This window comes from Lodderomyces elongisporus, chromosome 5 (assembly GCF_030384665.1).
Source record: "Lodderomyces elongisporus chromosome 5, complete sequence".
Classification (NCBI taxonomy): Eukaryota; Fungi; Ascomycota; class Pichiomycetes; order Serinales; family Debaryomycetaceae; genus Lodderomyces; species Lodderomyces elongisporus.
In genome coordinates, this window is record NC_083677.1 from 1,034,404 (window position 1) to 1,049,958 (window position 15,555).

At 37.3% G+C, this 15,555-nt stretch overlaps 7 protein-coding genes and 1 non-coding gene across 8 annotated transcripts; 3 read left to right on the plus strand and 5 right to left on the minus strand. All coding sequences in view use genetic code 12, as the record gives it.

The window, feature by feature from the left end:
• Positions 1-1,902, plus strand: PVL30_004244 (uncharacterized protein; the record flags this gene model as incomplete). Its single annotated transcript, XM_001524503.1, has 1 exon — positions 1-1,902. One exon carries the CDS (start codon positions 1-3, stop codon positions 1,900-1,902), a length of 1,902 nt encoding a protein of 633 aa, XP_001524553.2.
• Positions 1,903-2,251: 349 nt separating this feature from the next.
• On the minus strand, positions 2,252-3,928 carry PVL30_004245 (uncharacterized protein; the record flags this gene model as incomplete). Its single annotated transcript, XM_001524504.2, has 1 exon — positions 2,252-3,928. One exon carries the CDS (start codon positions 3,926-3,928, stop codon positions 2,252-2,254), a length of 1,677 nt encoding a protein of 558 aa, XP_001524554.2.
• A 1,527-nt stretch (positions 3,929-5,455) lies between these two features.
• On the plus strand, positions 5,456-5,529 carry PVL30_004246. Its single transcript has one exon. It is a non-coding gene; the product is annotated as a tRNA-Val (tRNA).
• Positions 5,530-5,843: 314 nt separating this feature from the next.
• On the minus strand, positions 5,844-6,932 carry PVL30_004247 (uncharacterized protein; the record flags this gene model as incomplete). Its single annotated transcript, XM_001524505.2, has 1 exon — positions 5,844-6,932. One exon carries the CDS (start codon positions 6,930-6,932, stop codon positions 5,844-5,846), a length of 1,089 nt encoding a protein of 362 aa, XP_001524555.2.
• Positions 6,933-7,477: 545 nt separating this feature from the next.
• On the minus strand, positions 7,478-9,086 carry TRM5 (tRNA(m(1)G37)methyltransferase; the record flags this gene model as incomplete). Its single annotated transcript, XM_001524506.2, has 2 exons — positions 7,478-8,871; positions 9,083-9,086. The coding sequence occupies 2 exons, from the start codon at positions 9,084-9,086 to the stop codon at positions 7,478-7,480; spliced, it is 1,398 nt and encodes a 465-aa protein (XP_001524556.2).
• Positions 9,087-9,227: 141 nt separating this feature from the next.
• On the plus strand, positions 9,228-10,352 carry RRP4 (exosome non-catalytic core subunit rrp4; the record flags this gene model as incomplete). Its single annotated transcript, XM_001524507.2, has 1 exon — positions 9,228-10,352. The coding sequence occupies one exon, from the start codon at positions 9,228-9,230 to the stop codon at positions 10,350-10,352; it is 1,125 nt and encodes a 374-aa protein (XP_001524557.2).
• A 1,310-nt stretch (positions 10,353-11,662) lies between these two features.
• On the minus strand, positions 11,663-12,433 carry PVL30_004250 (uncharacterized protein; the record flags this gene model as incomplete). Its single annotated transcript, XM_001524508.2, has 1 exon — positions 11,663-12,433. One exon carries the CDS (start codon positions 12,431-12,433, stop codon positions 11,663-11,665), a length of 771 nt encoding a protein of 256 aa, XP_001524558.2.
• A 1,499-nt stretch (positions 12,434-13,932) lies between these two features.
• MRF1 (Peptide chain release factor 1, mitochondrial) lies at positions 13,933-15,111 on the minus strand (the record flags this gene model as incomplete). Its single annotated transcript, XM_001524509.1, has 1 exon — positions 13,933-15,111. The coding sequence occupies one exon, from the start codon at positions 15,109-15,111 to the stop codon at positions 13,933-13,935; it is 1,179 nt and encodes a 392-aa protein (XP_001524559.2).
• Positions 15,112-15,555: the final 444 nt, after the last annotated feature.

Consider the following 15,555-nt stretch of genomic DNA (forward strand, 5'->3'; position numbering starts at 1 on the left):
ATGACTAAACAAAACTCAAATAAAGGAGGTACCAGCTCCAAGTCAAATCCCACCCAGTCCCAACGTCGTCCTCTGCAGCACTTGACCTTATCGCCAAATATAATACAGGACCCTTCAGCAGAGACATCGGGTTTGATTGCAAATGAACTAGCAGCTGAGAGTGACATACTTACACCATTTGACAACCCAAACAAATCTACCACTTATGGCTCAATTGATGCAGAGAGTGCCAATAACATCGCCTACACCAACATTAAAAGTACAGGCACCACTGGTACCACAGGTACCACAGGCACTATAGGCGCCACGTCAGAAATCCCCAACGATGAAAATGACGATCCTTACAACGGGTATGCCCTCCCCAAGGCACAACTATACACTGTGGTGCTGAGTTTGTTTATGGCCTCATTTCTTGCCGCACTCGACGCCACCGTTGTAACGACTTTACTATCCCTTATTGCTTCAGAATTGCACGCTGTACAAAACATTTCATGGATTGCCACTGCTTACTTGTTATCATCTGCCGCGTTCCAGCCAATCTTTGGGAAAATTTCAGATATATTTGGTAGAAAAGTATTGATTTGCGGATGCAGCATACTATTCTCATTAGGGTGTTTAATTTGCGTGACCAATTCCTTGTTCTGGTTGGTTATCGGAAGATTTGTTACTGGAATTGGCGGTTCCGGTATGACTTCGATTGGAACAATGACAATGTCTGACCTAGTGCCTTTGAGAGATAGGGGATTATTTCAAGGCTTGGCAAATATCTTTTTCGGATTAGGCTCTGCATCTGGAGGTGTGATTGGAGGTGTGATTGCAGACACTTTGGGTTGGAAGTATGTATTTGCTTTGCAAGTGCCCTTGGGTCTATTTGTGGCATTTGCAATCTATCTGTACTTGAACTTGCCTGCTGGCTCACCAGGATTGGGTTACCACGATGAAGATGTGTGGCTGAAATTGAAACGAGTCGACTTCTTGGGCAGTTTTGTCCTTATCAGCGCATTGCTCATGTTTCTCACTGCTGCTTCAATGGGTGGTAGAGAGTTTGCGTACAGTTCAAGGACATTTTTAGGGCTTTCCATTGGGAGTGCAATCTTGTTTTTGGCATTTATCTACGTGGAGGCATATATCAGCGAAGAACCCATTATCCCCATTCACCTTTTGGGCAACAGAACCGTACTTTCTTCGTCATTAACAAACTGGTTCTTTACAATGGCAGTATTTACTACCCTCTTTTACGTCCCCATTTACTTCACTTCTGTAATGAACCTCACGGCGAGTGAGAACGGATTGAGGTTGGTCCCTAATTTCTTTGGTGTTTCTTTGGGATCTGTGGGTGCGGGCTATTATATGAAACATTATGGAAAGTATTACAATCTCGCTGTCGTATCTGGGATCCTTGTCATCTTGGGCATAACTCGAATCACCATGATATCGCCAAAGATACCACTATGGCAACAAATGGTGTTGCTACTTCCTTCGGGATTGGGTTACGCTTCGATCCTCACAATAACACTACTCGCTTTGATCTCAGCAACACCCATGAAGTTTCAAGCGTGTACCACCTCGATTCAATATACATTCAGGTCCACAGGCTCAACATTAGGAGTTTCCGTTGCATCAGCAATTTTCTCAAACGTATTGTTACAACAATTGACTAAAAAAATCAACGCCATAGTAACCAATGACCCAGAGAAGGCAAGGAAAATTATTGCCAAGGCTTTGGATAGTACTGATTATGTTAATGAAGCCCCCAAATACGTTAGAGCAGCCATTCGAGACTCGTATGAGGCTGGTTGTAAAGGTGCTTTTTACTTTGCATTGTTGACTGTTGTGTTGGGATTTGTATCTTCTTTATTTATGAGGGAAAACAAGTTGCACACTAGTCTTAATAGAGATTAAAATTACCCGTTTAAATGAGGTTGTTGTTGTTGTTGTTGTTTTTCTTTTCTTATTTATTTACATACTAATTTTACTTTCAAGTAATTATAATAATAACAAGAAGAAGAAGAAGAAGAAGAAGAAGAAGAAGAATAACTAATGAGGCATTGGAATCTACCAAGGAGGCATAGTGGAATAGATCTGAAAGTGTCAGAGTTGTTGCTCATTTATATAAAGCTATAGATTATTGGGTGAATATTTATAAACACTCTTTCTAGATTTTCTTTTTTTGGTTGTTAATGTTTTTAATTTTTTTTTTGCCTTTTCATGTTCTCTTAATATTTTATTATCTTCATTTTAAAAAGCCGATTTAGTGCTCAATACTCGGATTTGTACTGATAGTTGAGCTTTTCCTGACTTGATGAGTCAATAATGGATGCGAATGCAAATCCGGAGAATGGTACAAATTTGGATGATGGTTTGCGTTATGCGTTGGTGGGCTCTCGTCGTTAGCGTTCAAGTTGAACATGGGTACTTTCTGATGAACTTCTTCTGCTTCCATGTAATTTGTTTCGCTTGAAGTGAACAATTTCCTCAAAAGCGGTGATTGGATAGTCAAAGGCTTAGTTGAAAGTGAAGGCCGTTCAAATAAAGGTGACAAGATTGGTGATAATATTTCATCATTGATGATAACATTTTCCAACACTGACTCTTCAAGAAAATCATTGCCATATTCGTCTGGTGTTGAACTGAAGTTGACTAATACAACAGCTGTAAGGATACTTGTAATCCCTAAAATGTAATCTAAATTCATATTCAAATTTGGTTCATGATTCCATTTGAGAATCAAAGAGTCAATGATTATGGTGATGGGAATGGAACTGGTCAAAGTGAGCGAAGTTACCAAGGGACTTGTTAATAACATTGCCAAGATCGAAGTAAAATCTGAAATGACGGAAAATACACCATTGATAAGGATAAAAACCATGATATTTCTATCCCCCCTTGGTGGTAATTCAAATGTTTCGAATTGAAAAATATGCGACGCATAGAGTAAAGGAAAACCAAGAATAATTGTCATTATACCAACGTAACCAAACAATCTTCTTTCATTTGTCTTTTTGCTGCTACTTGATCCACACTTGATTCTCATTATCAATAAATAGCATGCATAGAGGAATGCGCCTGCCAATGCCAATATATTGCCCAATTTCGGATTTTTTGGTTCAAATCCTCCTATGCCTCCCCCTATGTCATCTCCTGTACCACCAATATTATTAAATACTGGATCAGGGTTGTCGTTATGACTAGTGCTGGGGCTGCTATTATTTACCAATACTACCCCAAGGCAACTGAAAACAACACAAATGGCTTTCAATATACTCAATTGCTCAGTTCGAAGGAAATAGCCAATAATAAGGGTAAATACAGCCGTTGTTGAGCCAATAACCGTTGAATTAGATGCCGAAGTAAATTGCAATGCCTCAAGTAAAAAAATATTGTAGCATAGATATATCACTGCAATTTGTAAAGCCAATACCATTACTTCCAACTTTGTCATTTCATTATCGAGTGTTTTTTCTTCATCAAAGTTTATTCCATCTTTGCCACCACTATTATTGATGAGCAATGGTTGTCTCTCTAAATCCTTTTTTCCACCATTCACATCGCCGTCACCATCGCCCATACCATCGCCGTGACTTTTCCGTTGTCTCCGACATAATAGTGCCAAATCTGGTACAAAATTTACCACAAAACAAGATCCGGTGATGACAGCAAACAATATTGGTTTCTTATACTCATTAGTCTTTAACACGCCGTTGACCAACTCCAAGCCGGTGATCCATGTGGCTATTGATACTAAAAGTAATATAATACCGAGCCTATAGTTGCGTTGCTCTGGAGATGTGATAATAGAATGAAACTCTGATGGGACATTGGAAATCTTTTGCGTTAGTAGCAATGGAGTATTGTTGTTGTTGGTGGTGGTGCTGGTGTGAGATCTAACAATGGGTGATCTCACAAGCAAGAGTGGTGTATGTGGCATATTGTATAGTATCTAGGTATGTATAGTTATATATATATATGGTAATAAAAGTGAAGGAAGTAACAAAAAAGGTATTAGAAGGACTGTCATGTGAATGAAGCAAGGTTTTTAGCAGTTTATATATGTATGTATACATATATATATATATATATACTGTAGTATGTGTATCACATTGTCTGTGGTGAAATTGCATTATCATAGATAAGGCGTTGAGATTTTGTACGTCAAAAGATAAGCAAACACAAACTGATGGAAATAGAGATTTGATGCGCAACGGTGAACAAATAGATAAAGCTCCCTCTTCCAATTCCAATCGCAAAATCAAATTTGATTTTCAATTTCATTTTCAATTTCTATTTTGTACACGCGCATACAATAAGCATTAGGCTACATGTGGTAGCGATAAAAATGACAGAAATAAATTAAACAAAGAAACAGACGATAGCTATAAAACAACACTATGCTACCAACCCAACTGCTACAACCACTACTCTCACTACAACTACTTAAACCAAAAAAATCACCATTTGAAGAAGAGTAAAAAGAAGAAGAAGAAGAAGAAGAATGGCAGAGAGCTTGTGACTCAATCATATTTGAACATTTGGGTTTTGCTTTATTTGAATATAGTAGCACAAGCTGCTACCTAAAAAAAAATTAGCACAGACTTTTGTATGTCATTAAATCATAATTTTGTTGATAACTATCACAACAAAGCCATATGTATAATCACGTATCTTGATTTTCGTTGAAAAGGGGATCTCGAAGCTTCTAATTTTTGAAAACCAAAAGAAAAAAAGAAGGAAAAAGAAAAAGAAAATCATTCGGTTTCCATATCTCTTGAGTTATTCACTTGTTGTACATATTGACTATGATCAAAATTGATTCTTTCTTTCAGCCCCCTTTCTTGATAGTCATTGTACCAAACAACGACAATGACAGCAACAAGCTTCTTTTACCGCGCGCCCACTTCTTTAGACCGACAAGTGCATCAGAAACATTCATAATTCTATCTCACACTATAAATAGGTTTTATAATGCCGTCTCACATTTTAAATAGGTTTTATGTTTCTTGCCTCAATTCTCTATACTCAATCGAGAGTGAGAGAAATAAAGTTTACCGAGTAGTACTTTCATTACTTTATCTAATGCAGAGGTGAACACAATTGGTGGTAAAAACAAAACTTGTCAGTAATTTTAGTGTGAATAATTTGTATTTAAATTTGTGCAAAAAAAAGTAAAATTTTCAGCCCAAAAAAAAAAGAGGTAGAAAAAAACACTTAAAAGCTAAATATTTGCCCTTCTTATTTATTTTGTTGAAGTTTATATTCTTATATATAGATATGTTCGCCCATTGGTTTCGTCAATTGTATACTTATACCGCTCTATAGTAGCGTAGATTCGAAACTATTCTAAAACTTATTTGGGTCTCTTCTTCATTTGTTTTCTTTACAGTCAGCGTCTATATTAATGGAAAAATTACTAACTCAACCATTTAGACATCAATGTGCATTTCAAAATCAATGAAAAGGTCGCGTGGTCTAGTTGGTTATGGCATATGCTTAACACGCATAACGTCCCCAGTTCGATCCTGGGCGTGATCATTTTATTTTTTTGGATTTCTTTTTTTTTTGTCTTTGGTCCATTCTTTTTTCCAACAAGGTGTAATCTTTCTGTGCGAGGATGAGGATACTTGGATCTGTTTGTAATTTTAACCTGATTTTCTGTTTAACAGGAATTTCACCCGTAAGAAGGTTGTTATAGAATAGGTAAAGTATTGTATTAATTGATAATAATAATTAAGGTGTTTACATTATACTTATTCTAGAAGAAGAAAGAAAAGAAGAAAGAGAAGAAGAAAGAGAAGAAGAAAGAGAAGAAAAAAGAACTACTACTATCTCCTGCTTAAACAATATATTTACCTTGTATAAGTGTTGGCTAGTTTCTTTTGCAAATGCTGCAATGCAGTGATATATTCTCCTTTCTCTTCATCTTTAGCAACGCCTCTTCCCATTTTGCTTCTGTGCCTAATCATATCACAAGGCACAGGCTCCAACAACGTATCATCACTAGGATGAGCAAAAAATACTATTGAGTATCTATCCTCGTTTCTCTGTTGCTTTCCTGCACTATTTTCAAATCTGACTCTATGTATTGTAGATTTAAGTAAGCCCGCAGTCCAATAGCTTAATAAATCACCTATATTCATCACAATTGGGGGTGCCATCTTTTCTTCTGTGGCAACAGCACTACCACCAGCATTAGCAGTACCACTATTAGTTCTTTCACTTTTCACAAAGGGGACTTTCTCCCACAGTTTGCTCATGGGCGAGTATATTTCCAACCCTTCCTGGTTTTCTCTTTGGAAAAGCAAAGTCATGGAGCCATAATCGGTATGCGCCCCAGCCCTAATTTCTGCATCCGGGTGCTCACTATTCACCACTGGATAGTGTAACCACCTAAAAGTAGACCCTGATTTCTCTGTAGGTTTATACCTTGACGTAAACCAATCTTTGCCCTTACACTCACCATTATTTTGATCCTCCACATTCAAAGCAATTGCCACCAATTCCAATAACTTCAAGTTCAACAAATTCAACTTTTTAATTGAAGAAGTAATTAAGCCATACCTCTCGGTATCATTTTTCAACCAATCAGGTATAGGTCCATTGCAATCCGGTTCACCGGTTAACAAATTTAACTCACTCATATTTAAACCTTCTTTGAAATCATTTTTCTTGGAAGGATCCAAATTCTCTTGAGTGAAACTAATATATCCAGTGTTTTTTCCCAGGCTACTGTCAATAATATACTTTTCCTTATACTCTCGTGGAAGTTGAAAAAATTGCTTGGATAGATTGAAGAGCGAGTCAACCTCTATTTGAGTGAAATCATGCCCATCGATAAAAACAAACCCCTGAGTAGTCAATGCATCGAGAAGTTCTGCAGCGGCGACACGCGTCTCTTGAGAAATATCAACAATCTGTAAAGGATTCGATGCGGTCATGGTACACATTTTTCTATTCTTTATCAAAAATAAATTACCAAAAAAAAAAAATGAATAATTTGAAATCTTTCAATGAGTTGATGTATATAATGTGTTCAACACCACAGACACAGAGAGACACAGAGAGACACACACACACAAACACAAACACAATAAATGTGCCTTTTATATCTTGTTACTGATTTAGTTGAGACTACATCAATCAGATCTAGATAAGAGAAGTCAAAGCGAAGAAGAAGAAAAAGAAAAAAAAAAGGAGGAAAACCTAATTCAATTAATAGATTAGGGGCGGAATGCGGAATTTTTTATAACAGAAACAGGAAAGCGCAAATTCAAAAATTTTCTCTTGATCGCAAAATATCCGTTCTGGTAAGTTATTTTTAAATCAATCAAAAATCGATTACCAGGTCCTCACAAAATTCCGTTAGTCGAAAAGAAAAAAATAAAGACTATAATCCAGCTCATTCTTTTATTTTTCTCTAACCTTATTTATACCTTTTCTTTAAATTCAAATGAGTTGTTCAAATGTCACTTATAAAGTGCTATTAGACATTTCTAAAGGCGACTTCTTCTGGTAGTTGGAAAGATACACAAAACATTGGCTTTGTAGGGCTTACCATCCTCACTTCGTGGAATTCCATCTTGCTCATATCCAATTCGTAGTTTACCAACTTACAGATCTTAACCCATATTCGACGATGTAACTCTTCATCTGTTGGCTCTTCTTGAGGTTCAAACTTTTCAAAGCAGTGAACGTGGATCCACGGCAATTTAAAACCAGGTTCATCTTTGATTTCTGGTGTTTTGGAGTATAATCCAATGTATGCATCAAGGAAGGTCAATGCTGAGTCAGGTAAATTCATTACAAAATGGTGGTAGAACTTGGGCACTTGAACAGTGATGGTTTCTGTCTGTTTAATGCTCTTATGACCAGACTTGTCCTTTACACGTTTAGTTACCCGCTTCTCTATAGGGCGCTGAGCAAATTGACTAAGTATTTGTGCCGCATCTTCAATAAATTTGCGTCCATCAATATTATATGCCTTGACAAAAGATTCCACCTTGTTTTGCTCGATATTCTGTTGGAGGTATTTGTAACTCTCTGGGTTCAAATCATTGGCTAATACAATAGTCCCCTTTTTCCCACTGGGTACTGCAAAAGGTCCCACACCAGCCATGACATCCCCTACAACTTCACCTGGCCCAAATTTCTCAATCAACCGTTCGTGTTCCCTTGCCAATCTTGAATTCCAATACACTTTACTAAAGTCAAATGTAAACTTACACCCGCTCTCCGTTTGCTCAACAACATAGTTCTCTTCGCCTGCCAATAACTCAATAGGGAAAGTTCTAAACTCATTCTTGATGGTGTTTTTCTTATCGACAACAGTTTTAATTGCTGGGTTTTTATCAAGGATAACCTCACCAATGATTTTCCCATATTTCTTATATTCATCACGGAGATTCAAATGCGCCAAATGTCCCGCAGCAGTAAATCCACTAGGCACATCTTCATTACCTACTTTTGGTATAATTGCATTCAAAATCTCATCGCTCTTCCAAAACCAATAGTCGAGATGGAGCGTGTATGGCTCAAGCTCAATGCCAAATTCTTTAAATTTTTCTTGAGTCTCTGGGGAACAATCTTCAAGTTTAGTTATGGAGTCTTTCAACAAGATGGCTTTAGAGTCATTGATAGTAACAATGTGTTTGATATTGGGCACATTAATGATCTCATCTGCGCACAGTTTCATAAATTTCGGCAAGTACTGTGGTTTGGAAAATTTCGCAGCTATTAATGGGATATCCTTTTTGAAGAAAGAACGATCTAAGGTTTGCATGTCATGGTTGACTGGAGGTCTGTAGTTGGACATTATTGATTTGTACTCTGGCAAGATTCTAAACCTAGAAAGACGTTTCATGAACCAGTGCGTAACAGCTGTATTTTCTTTAGTTTATCCATATTACATTTGACATTTTGAAATTTTGACAATTTGAATTTTTTTTTTTTCTTCTTTTCCACAATGTCTCATATAAAGTAGGATGCGAAAGTGAGTTAGTGAGATGGATGGAGAGGAGGGGGGTTAAAATGCGGCGCGAGGGACAGAGGATGAAAAAGTGCGAGTGAAGCGGGCGCGAAGACCCATCACCCATCAATATTTTAACATTCTAAATTGCAACTTACAATTACACTTGCAGTCAATTTTTTGTATACACCATATAAGTTTAGTAGAAGTCATTAAAAGAAACAAACAAACAACAACAGCAGCAGCAGCAATAAAAGAACACTGGAAAATGGAAGTTGCGGACGTGATAAGCATAACAAAACCTATCCCCAGATCAGACTTGGGTGATGTCAGCGACTTTGACGACTTTGACGAGAACGAGGATATTGAAATTTCCGATGTCGAGATGGATGAACAACAAGGCCAACATCAGAGACAACAACAGAGACAACAACGCAATCTTGCACAGAATGCTATTGTAACGCCAGGTGAGTTGATTACTGAGGATCCGATGTGGATGAAAGGTCACGGGACATATTTTATAAACGACAAGACATATTCCTCTGTGGTAGGTAACATCCTGCGAGTCAATAGGTTGCTCTCGGTGAACCCAATCCGTGGGAAGTACCAACCTGAGACTGGTGACCACGTTGTTGGTAGAATTACCGAGGTGGCAAATAAGAGGTGGAAGGTCGATATTGGCACAAAGCAAGATGCAGTATTGATGCTTGGATCAGTCAATTTGCCAGGTGGGATTTTGCGACGCAAATCTGAATCCGATGAGCTTCAAATGAGAAATTTTCTTAAGGAGGGCGACTTGTTGAACTGCGAAGTGCAGACTATATTCAATAATGGTATTGCATCTTTGCATACTCGTTCCTTGAAATATGAGAAATTGCGAAATGGAATTTTCTTGAAAATCCCTAGTTCATTAGTGATCAAATCCAAGAACCATAGCTACGACTTACCAGGAAATGTGTCGGTTATTTTAGGTGTCAATGGCTACATTTGGCTTTATAAGACGAAAGCAAGCGTCTTTAGTGCAAACACAAGCGCAAAGAATCAAGGTTCCACCACCGTGAATCCCAATGGGTCCAAAATAACACAAGGAGTTAAGGACTATACACCAGGACTGGGCTCTGTTTCCATAACAAGGCTAGAAGAAGAGAGTTCGTGGGAGATTTATAGTGATAAGAACGACGAAATAAGCACATTGATTAGAAACAATATTGCTCGTTACTACAATGTCATTAAAGCCTTGGCATATGGCGAGCTAGGGATTACCGAGCAAAGAATCATCATGGGGTATGAGGCAAGCTTATCATTTGCTAATGTTGGTAGTTTGGTTGATCGGGAATCGATGGAACTGTTGTGTCGTGAGGTGCTAAACAGCGAGAAAATGAGAGGCCAATAAATGAGTAATTAAAAAATTAGGAGCAAAATATGGATGTCAGGTTTAATACATTTATTTATTTCTCTTTCTTTCTTTTTCTTTTTTTTTTGCATTATGCTATAATTCAATCTTCAATCTTCAATCTTCAATTTTCAATATCAATGTCTTCTTTAGTGTTTTGTAATTGATAGCAGTAGACTTTAATAGTATACACATTAACTGTTTGTTTAGAGAAAGTGGGTTAGGAATCGGTAAAGAACAAAGTCTCTGAGATCTTTTCGATCACGTGACTATGCTTATATCAATTAATTATCTTCAGAATAGAGCTACCAGACGATATCTGATTCATATATATATATGTTTATATATCAAGAGGTTTATTTAAAAGTTCAATCTGTGGCGAAACGTTTTATGGAACTCCGTTTCTTTAATTTTCTATTCTTTTGGGCGTGCGAGGAAAAGAGAGTCGAAGCAAGAGCTGAGAGTGTATGTGGAAGAGTGTGGAAGGGACGGGGGAAGGGGGGGGGGAAAGAAGGAGGGACGAATATGCAACAATAAAGAGTGGGAAAGTACAAGCATTTTGCTTGACGAAGAAGTCGTGATTCTCATCTCATAGCATTTCAACAACGCAGCAAGTTGATAGTGCCTCATCCTTTGCAAAGAGAAAAAACAAACAAAAGGAAACAAAAGCAAACAAAAGTAAAAGGAAAGCAAAGATTAACAAAATTAAAAAGGAATAAAATGTAGTAAACAAATTTTAATGATCGTGTGAGAAGATGCCTTATCAGTGCGAACACTTTATAATCGAGTCCAGTGCAACTAACGTCGAGCCACGTATTTAGTATGTATGCGTGGATGTGTTTAGTTGGTCCCGATTTCACCATTATTGTCCTTCAGCAAACTAAGCAACACATCGACAAATGTGTCCCTCCAAAAGCAATTGTATTTCAGTTGTAACATATAAATAAGCCTCACTGAGAGTTATTGTATAAACAAATACTTTGTATTAAAATAATAATAATAATAATAATAATCTATAATATGCTATGCTCTAATTATAATAAAGAATTGATGATTGATGGCTAATGATTGCTAAATTCCCCCCTTGCTCTCTCTCTTGACTTTTTATTTTCTTACTTTGTCTTTTCCCAAATAATGGTATATTAACAAATTTTGGCGATGACCATTTCATAACATACTCATGCAAACACGAGGAATTGTGTTACTGTGTCTGTACCTGTGCCTGTGATTGTAAAATTGTAAAATTGTAACATTGAGTGCTTGCGTGATTAGGTGATTGTGTGATTGTGTGGGTGAAGTTATCGCCAAACCTATCGTAAAACGTTTTTCCTTCTCAAATAGAATTTGAAATAAATCAATTGAAGTAATCCACAGACGAGGATCGTGACACACAAGACAATGCTTATCAACGTGTAGCCACTGAAAATTTCTTCATTAGCGTCTCGCAACTTGAACTCATTTTCCATTAACAACTTTAGTGTCTCGTCCAGTTCAAGTAATTTGTCGACAACTGTTTGTAGATCCATCTCTACAAGCAACATCTTGGCCTCAAATGACATTGCATTGATTTCTGCTTGTCCCTCCTTTGAATTCTCGTCTTGTAAATACGTGAAATATTGTCTATACATTCCATAATCCGTGCTTTCAATGTCGTTTTTGATGTTGACAGTCACTTCAAATTCGAATATGCGCGGCTGGAAACTCCACGATAAGTCGCTGTATACATTATCAAAACATACGTGGATCATCTTTGTATCCTTTGCAATTTCTTCGACATTGTTATTGCTATTGGCCTTGCCTTCTTCTCGTTTTTCTTCCAAAACAATACTTTTTAAACTCTCCAGGTTGGTGATGAGTAATTCCACTTCTCTGTTGAACTTGCCAATGTCCTGCTGGTTTCGAAGCGTGTTTCCCTGATCATCTAAAATCAACAAGTTGAGGCTTTGGGATGTAAATTGCTCAACATTGGAGATGGTGACAAACATTATATCTTTTTTAGTAGTCTCGTAGCTCACGCAGTTTTGCAAATTTTTCAACGAAGATTTCTTGTCCTTGCTCAGGTTCTTGATTGGTGGTATCATTACTCCAATAGCGTTTGCTGACGGTAGAAGAAGAAGAAAGGCAAACAACATAAATTGGAATAATGTTGATCCCAAAGGCATTTGGTTTATTCGTAGCAGTATAAATGCTTTCGTGCAATGTTTCATGGTAGACCTAATAGAGTTTGTTCAAATGTAGAATAAAGTAACTGACTAAACGAATGTGATTAAAAAAATTTTGAACCCCCTCCCTTAGGTTGAAGATGTCGAAAATAATGAAAAAAAGTAAAAAAAAAAACAAAGCAGAAAAGAAATGATAAATAGTTATGCCATATAATATCTGTGATAACAAGACGGAAGATTTTTGGATTCGTTCAACTCGGTTGTTTTCTTTTAATTTCCGTTGGTTTTTTTTTTCTTCCTATTCTTCTTCGTCTTCTTCTTCTCTTTCTTTTTCTTGACTCTAGATCTTGATACTTATGTTAGGCCTGTAACAAGAGGTTATCAAATGTGAGTGATAGTTGTTGAGACTGAGAGTGGAAGTGGAAGTGGGAGTAAGAGTGAGGCTGAATGTTGGAAAAGATATGACAAAACAAAGACGTGGATATAAATTTCGTTGGTTGTGAAAGTGAAAGAGTGAAAGAGAAAGAGAGAAAAAATAAAAAAATAAAAAAATAAAAAAAATAAAAGAAAAAAAAGAGAAAGAGAAAAGTGGCAGAATTTTTGGCACTGTTGAACAGATGGTTGTTTTATTTCAGTATCAAAAGAGAACAACATAGAAATATAGACACATTGTTTTCAAATATATATATATATGAAAAATAAAAAAAATGCAGTTATTATTTAGACAGAGTAATTCTTTGGGCCAAAAGTACCTTTATTTATCTATCAATGATAAAATGATATACCTGGAGAATTAATGGAAAAATAAAAACCCACAAGATTTAACTTATAGTTGGTGGAAGTTATTATCACAATCACTGTAAATGGTTTGTTTGTTTGTTTGTTTGTTTGTTGTCCCATTCTTCAAAATGACCGCGAATTTTTTTCTCTGTTCTTTAATTTCCTTTTGTCATTTTATCTCCGCACCAGTCAATTCTTTAAGCCCATACTAATTTTTCTTTTTTTTTTTTTATTTAAAAATTTTTGGCCAGCGTGACAAACACGTCTACCATGCTCATAACGCATATAATCCTTTAGTGACGAAAAGAACAAAAGAAATGGTCTACGTAATTGGGGATAGAATCAAAGTAAAGAGAAAAAAAACAAACAAACAAACAGTAGAGATCCTACCACGTTCTCTGCTTTCATCTTCCCTTTTGTTCCGGCATTGAACATTTGGTCCAACTTTTCTCCCCCGTCTTCCACCCCAGCCACAGTCTAGTCTAGTCTAGTCTAGCCTACCCAAACTGTAGACACTTGCCCAAAATCTATATTACTTTTTCTTTCTTTCTATTTACAATCATACTAAATCCCATGTCTCTTTTTTTCTTTCTTTCTTTCTCTTAAGCTGCAACCACCTCAACTCTAAATTTCACCTTCTAGTTCGCACCACTGTTCTCTAACATCTCTTGTAATCTTTCCTTATACTCTACTTCCCTCACCTTGTCGATTATTTCATTCAATTTGTTACCACCCATACACCCCGCAATATCATGCAAACTGAACCCGCATCTATGATCTGTGACTCTATTCTGTGGATAGTTGTATGTCCTGATCTTGTCACTTCGGTCAGTAGAACTAACTTGTGACGTTCGCATCTGTCTCTGTCGGTTCAACTCCTCAACCCTTTCCTTTTCAGCCAATCTAGCACGAAGAATGGCAAATGCCTTGGCCTTGTTCTGTGGCTGTGACCGCTCATCCTGCTGCATAACCATTATCCCAGTAGGAATGTGAACCAATCGCACTGCCGAGTCGGTGGTATTGACATGCTGGCCACCCTTCCCACCGGCTCTCATAGTATCAATTCTCACTTCGCCTGGCTTGAATTGCATCTCATCTGCACGCAATGAGTTTTCGTTGCCATCACTCATCTTTGGAAGTATGATGACCGCAGAAGTTGATGTATGTACCCTACCCTTATTTTCAGTCTCGGGAATCCTTTGAACTCTATGCACTCCACTTTCATGCCTCAACACATCATACGCTCCTGGCTGGTTTATACTCAATATGATTTCATTCACAAACCCCGAAGAGTTGGTAGACCTCGAAATAACCAGTGCGGGCCAACTCTGAATACTGGCGAAATTGAGATACATTTGCATCAAATCGTCAGTAAACAAACTCGCCTCATTCCCACCAACACCCGGTCTTAGCTCAATCATGCAACCACACTCGGCATACTTCACGGGTGGCAATAGTTTATTGTTCAACTCTTCAATGATTGATGTATACTTTGGCACCAATTCCTGCAACTCTTCCTGCGCCTCCGAAATCAAGTCTGGATCCCTTATAGTTGATAGTTCGCGGATCTCCAGTAAAATTCTACTGAATTCATCGTATGTTTTCAACACGTGTGAATTTCGGTCATATGTGATTTGCAATTCGGGGTCATATGTGTCTAGCTTGGAGCTCAACTGTGCTTGTTCTTCTTGCAACAGGTGCGCTCGACGGACCAAGAGTGGGTGTAATTGCGGAAGCCCTGAAAGTGTGGTGTGCGACTCTGCATGTTGCAATAGTCGAGAAAAACATGAAAGACGTCTAATCTGATGACAAAACATTCTAGTTTTTAAATTGCAAAGATAATGTATAAGCGTTTGTATATGTATACATATACATATTATAATGGTTTTAATGGTCTGAATGGATTTAATGCCGGTTGAAAAATTTACAATTGCGCGCGCCAACTTACTTTCTTGCACGCACGCACGCACGCACGCACGCACGTTCTAAGCAGCAGCATTCTCTGGGACTCTCTCTAGATTCTTCTTTATATGTTTCGCTTGTCATCAACTTCATTATCGTTTTATTTATTAATTTCTTATGTTCTCTTTGGTGGTGGTTGCAAAAATTAAAAAAAAAGAGGAACAGGATTGTGAAAACCAAGTCATACAAAGAATCCACAACGAAGCAAAGGGAACAAGAAAAAGAAAAAAAAGACAGAGAAAAGGAAAGAAGGGAAAGAGCTTGATACCTTTTCTATTTCTTCTTTATCTCAATTTTTG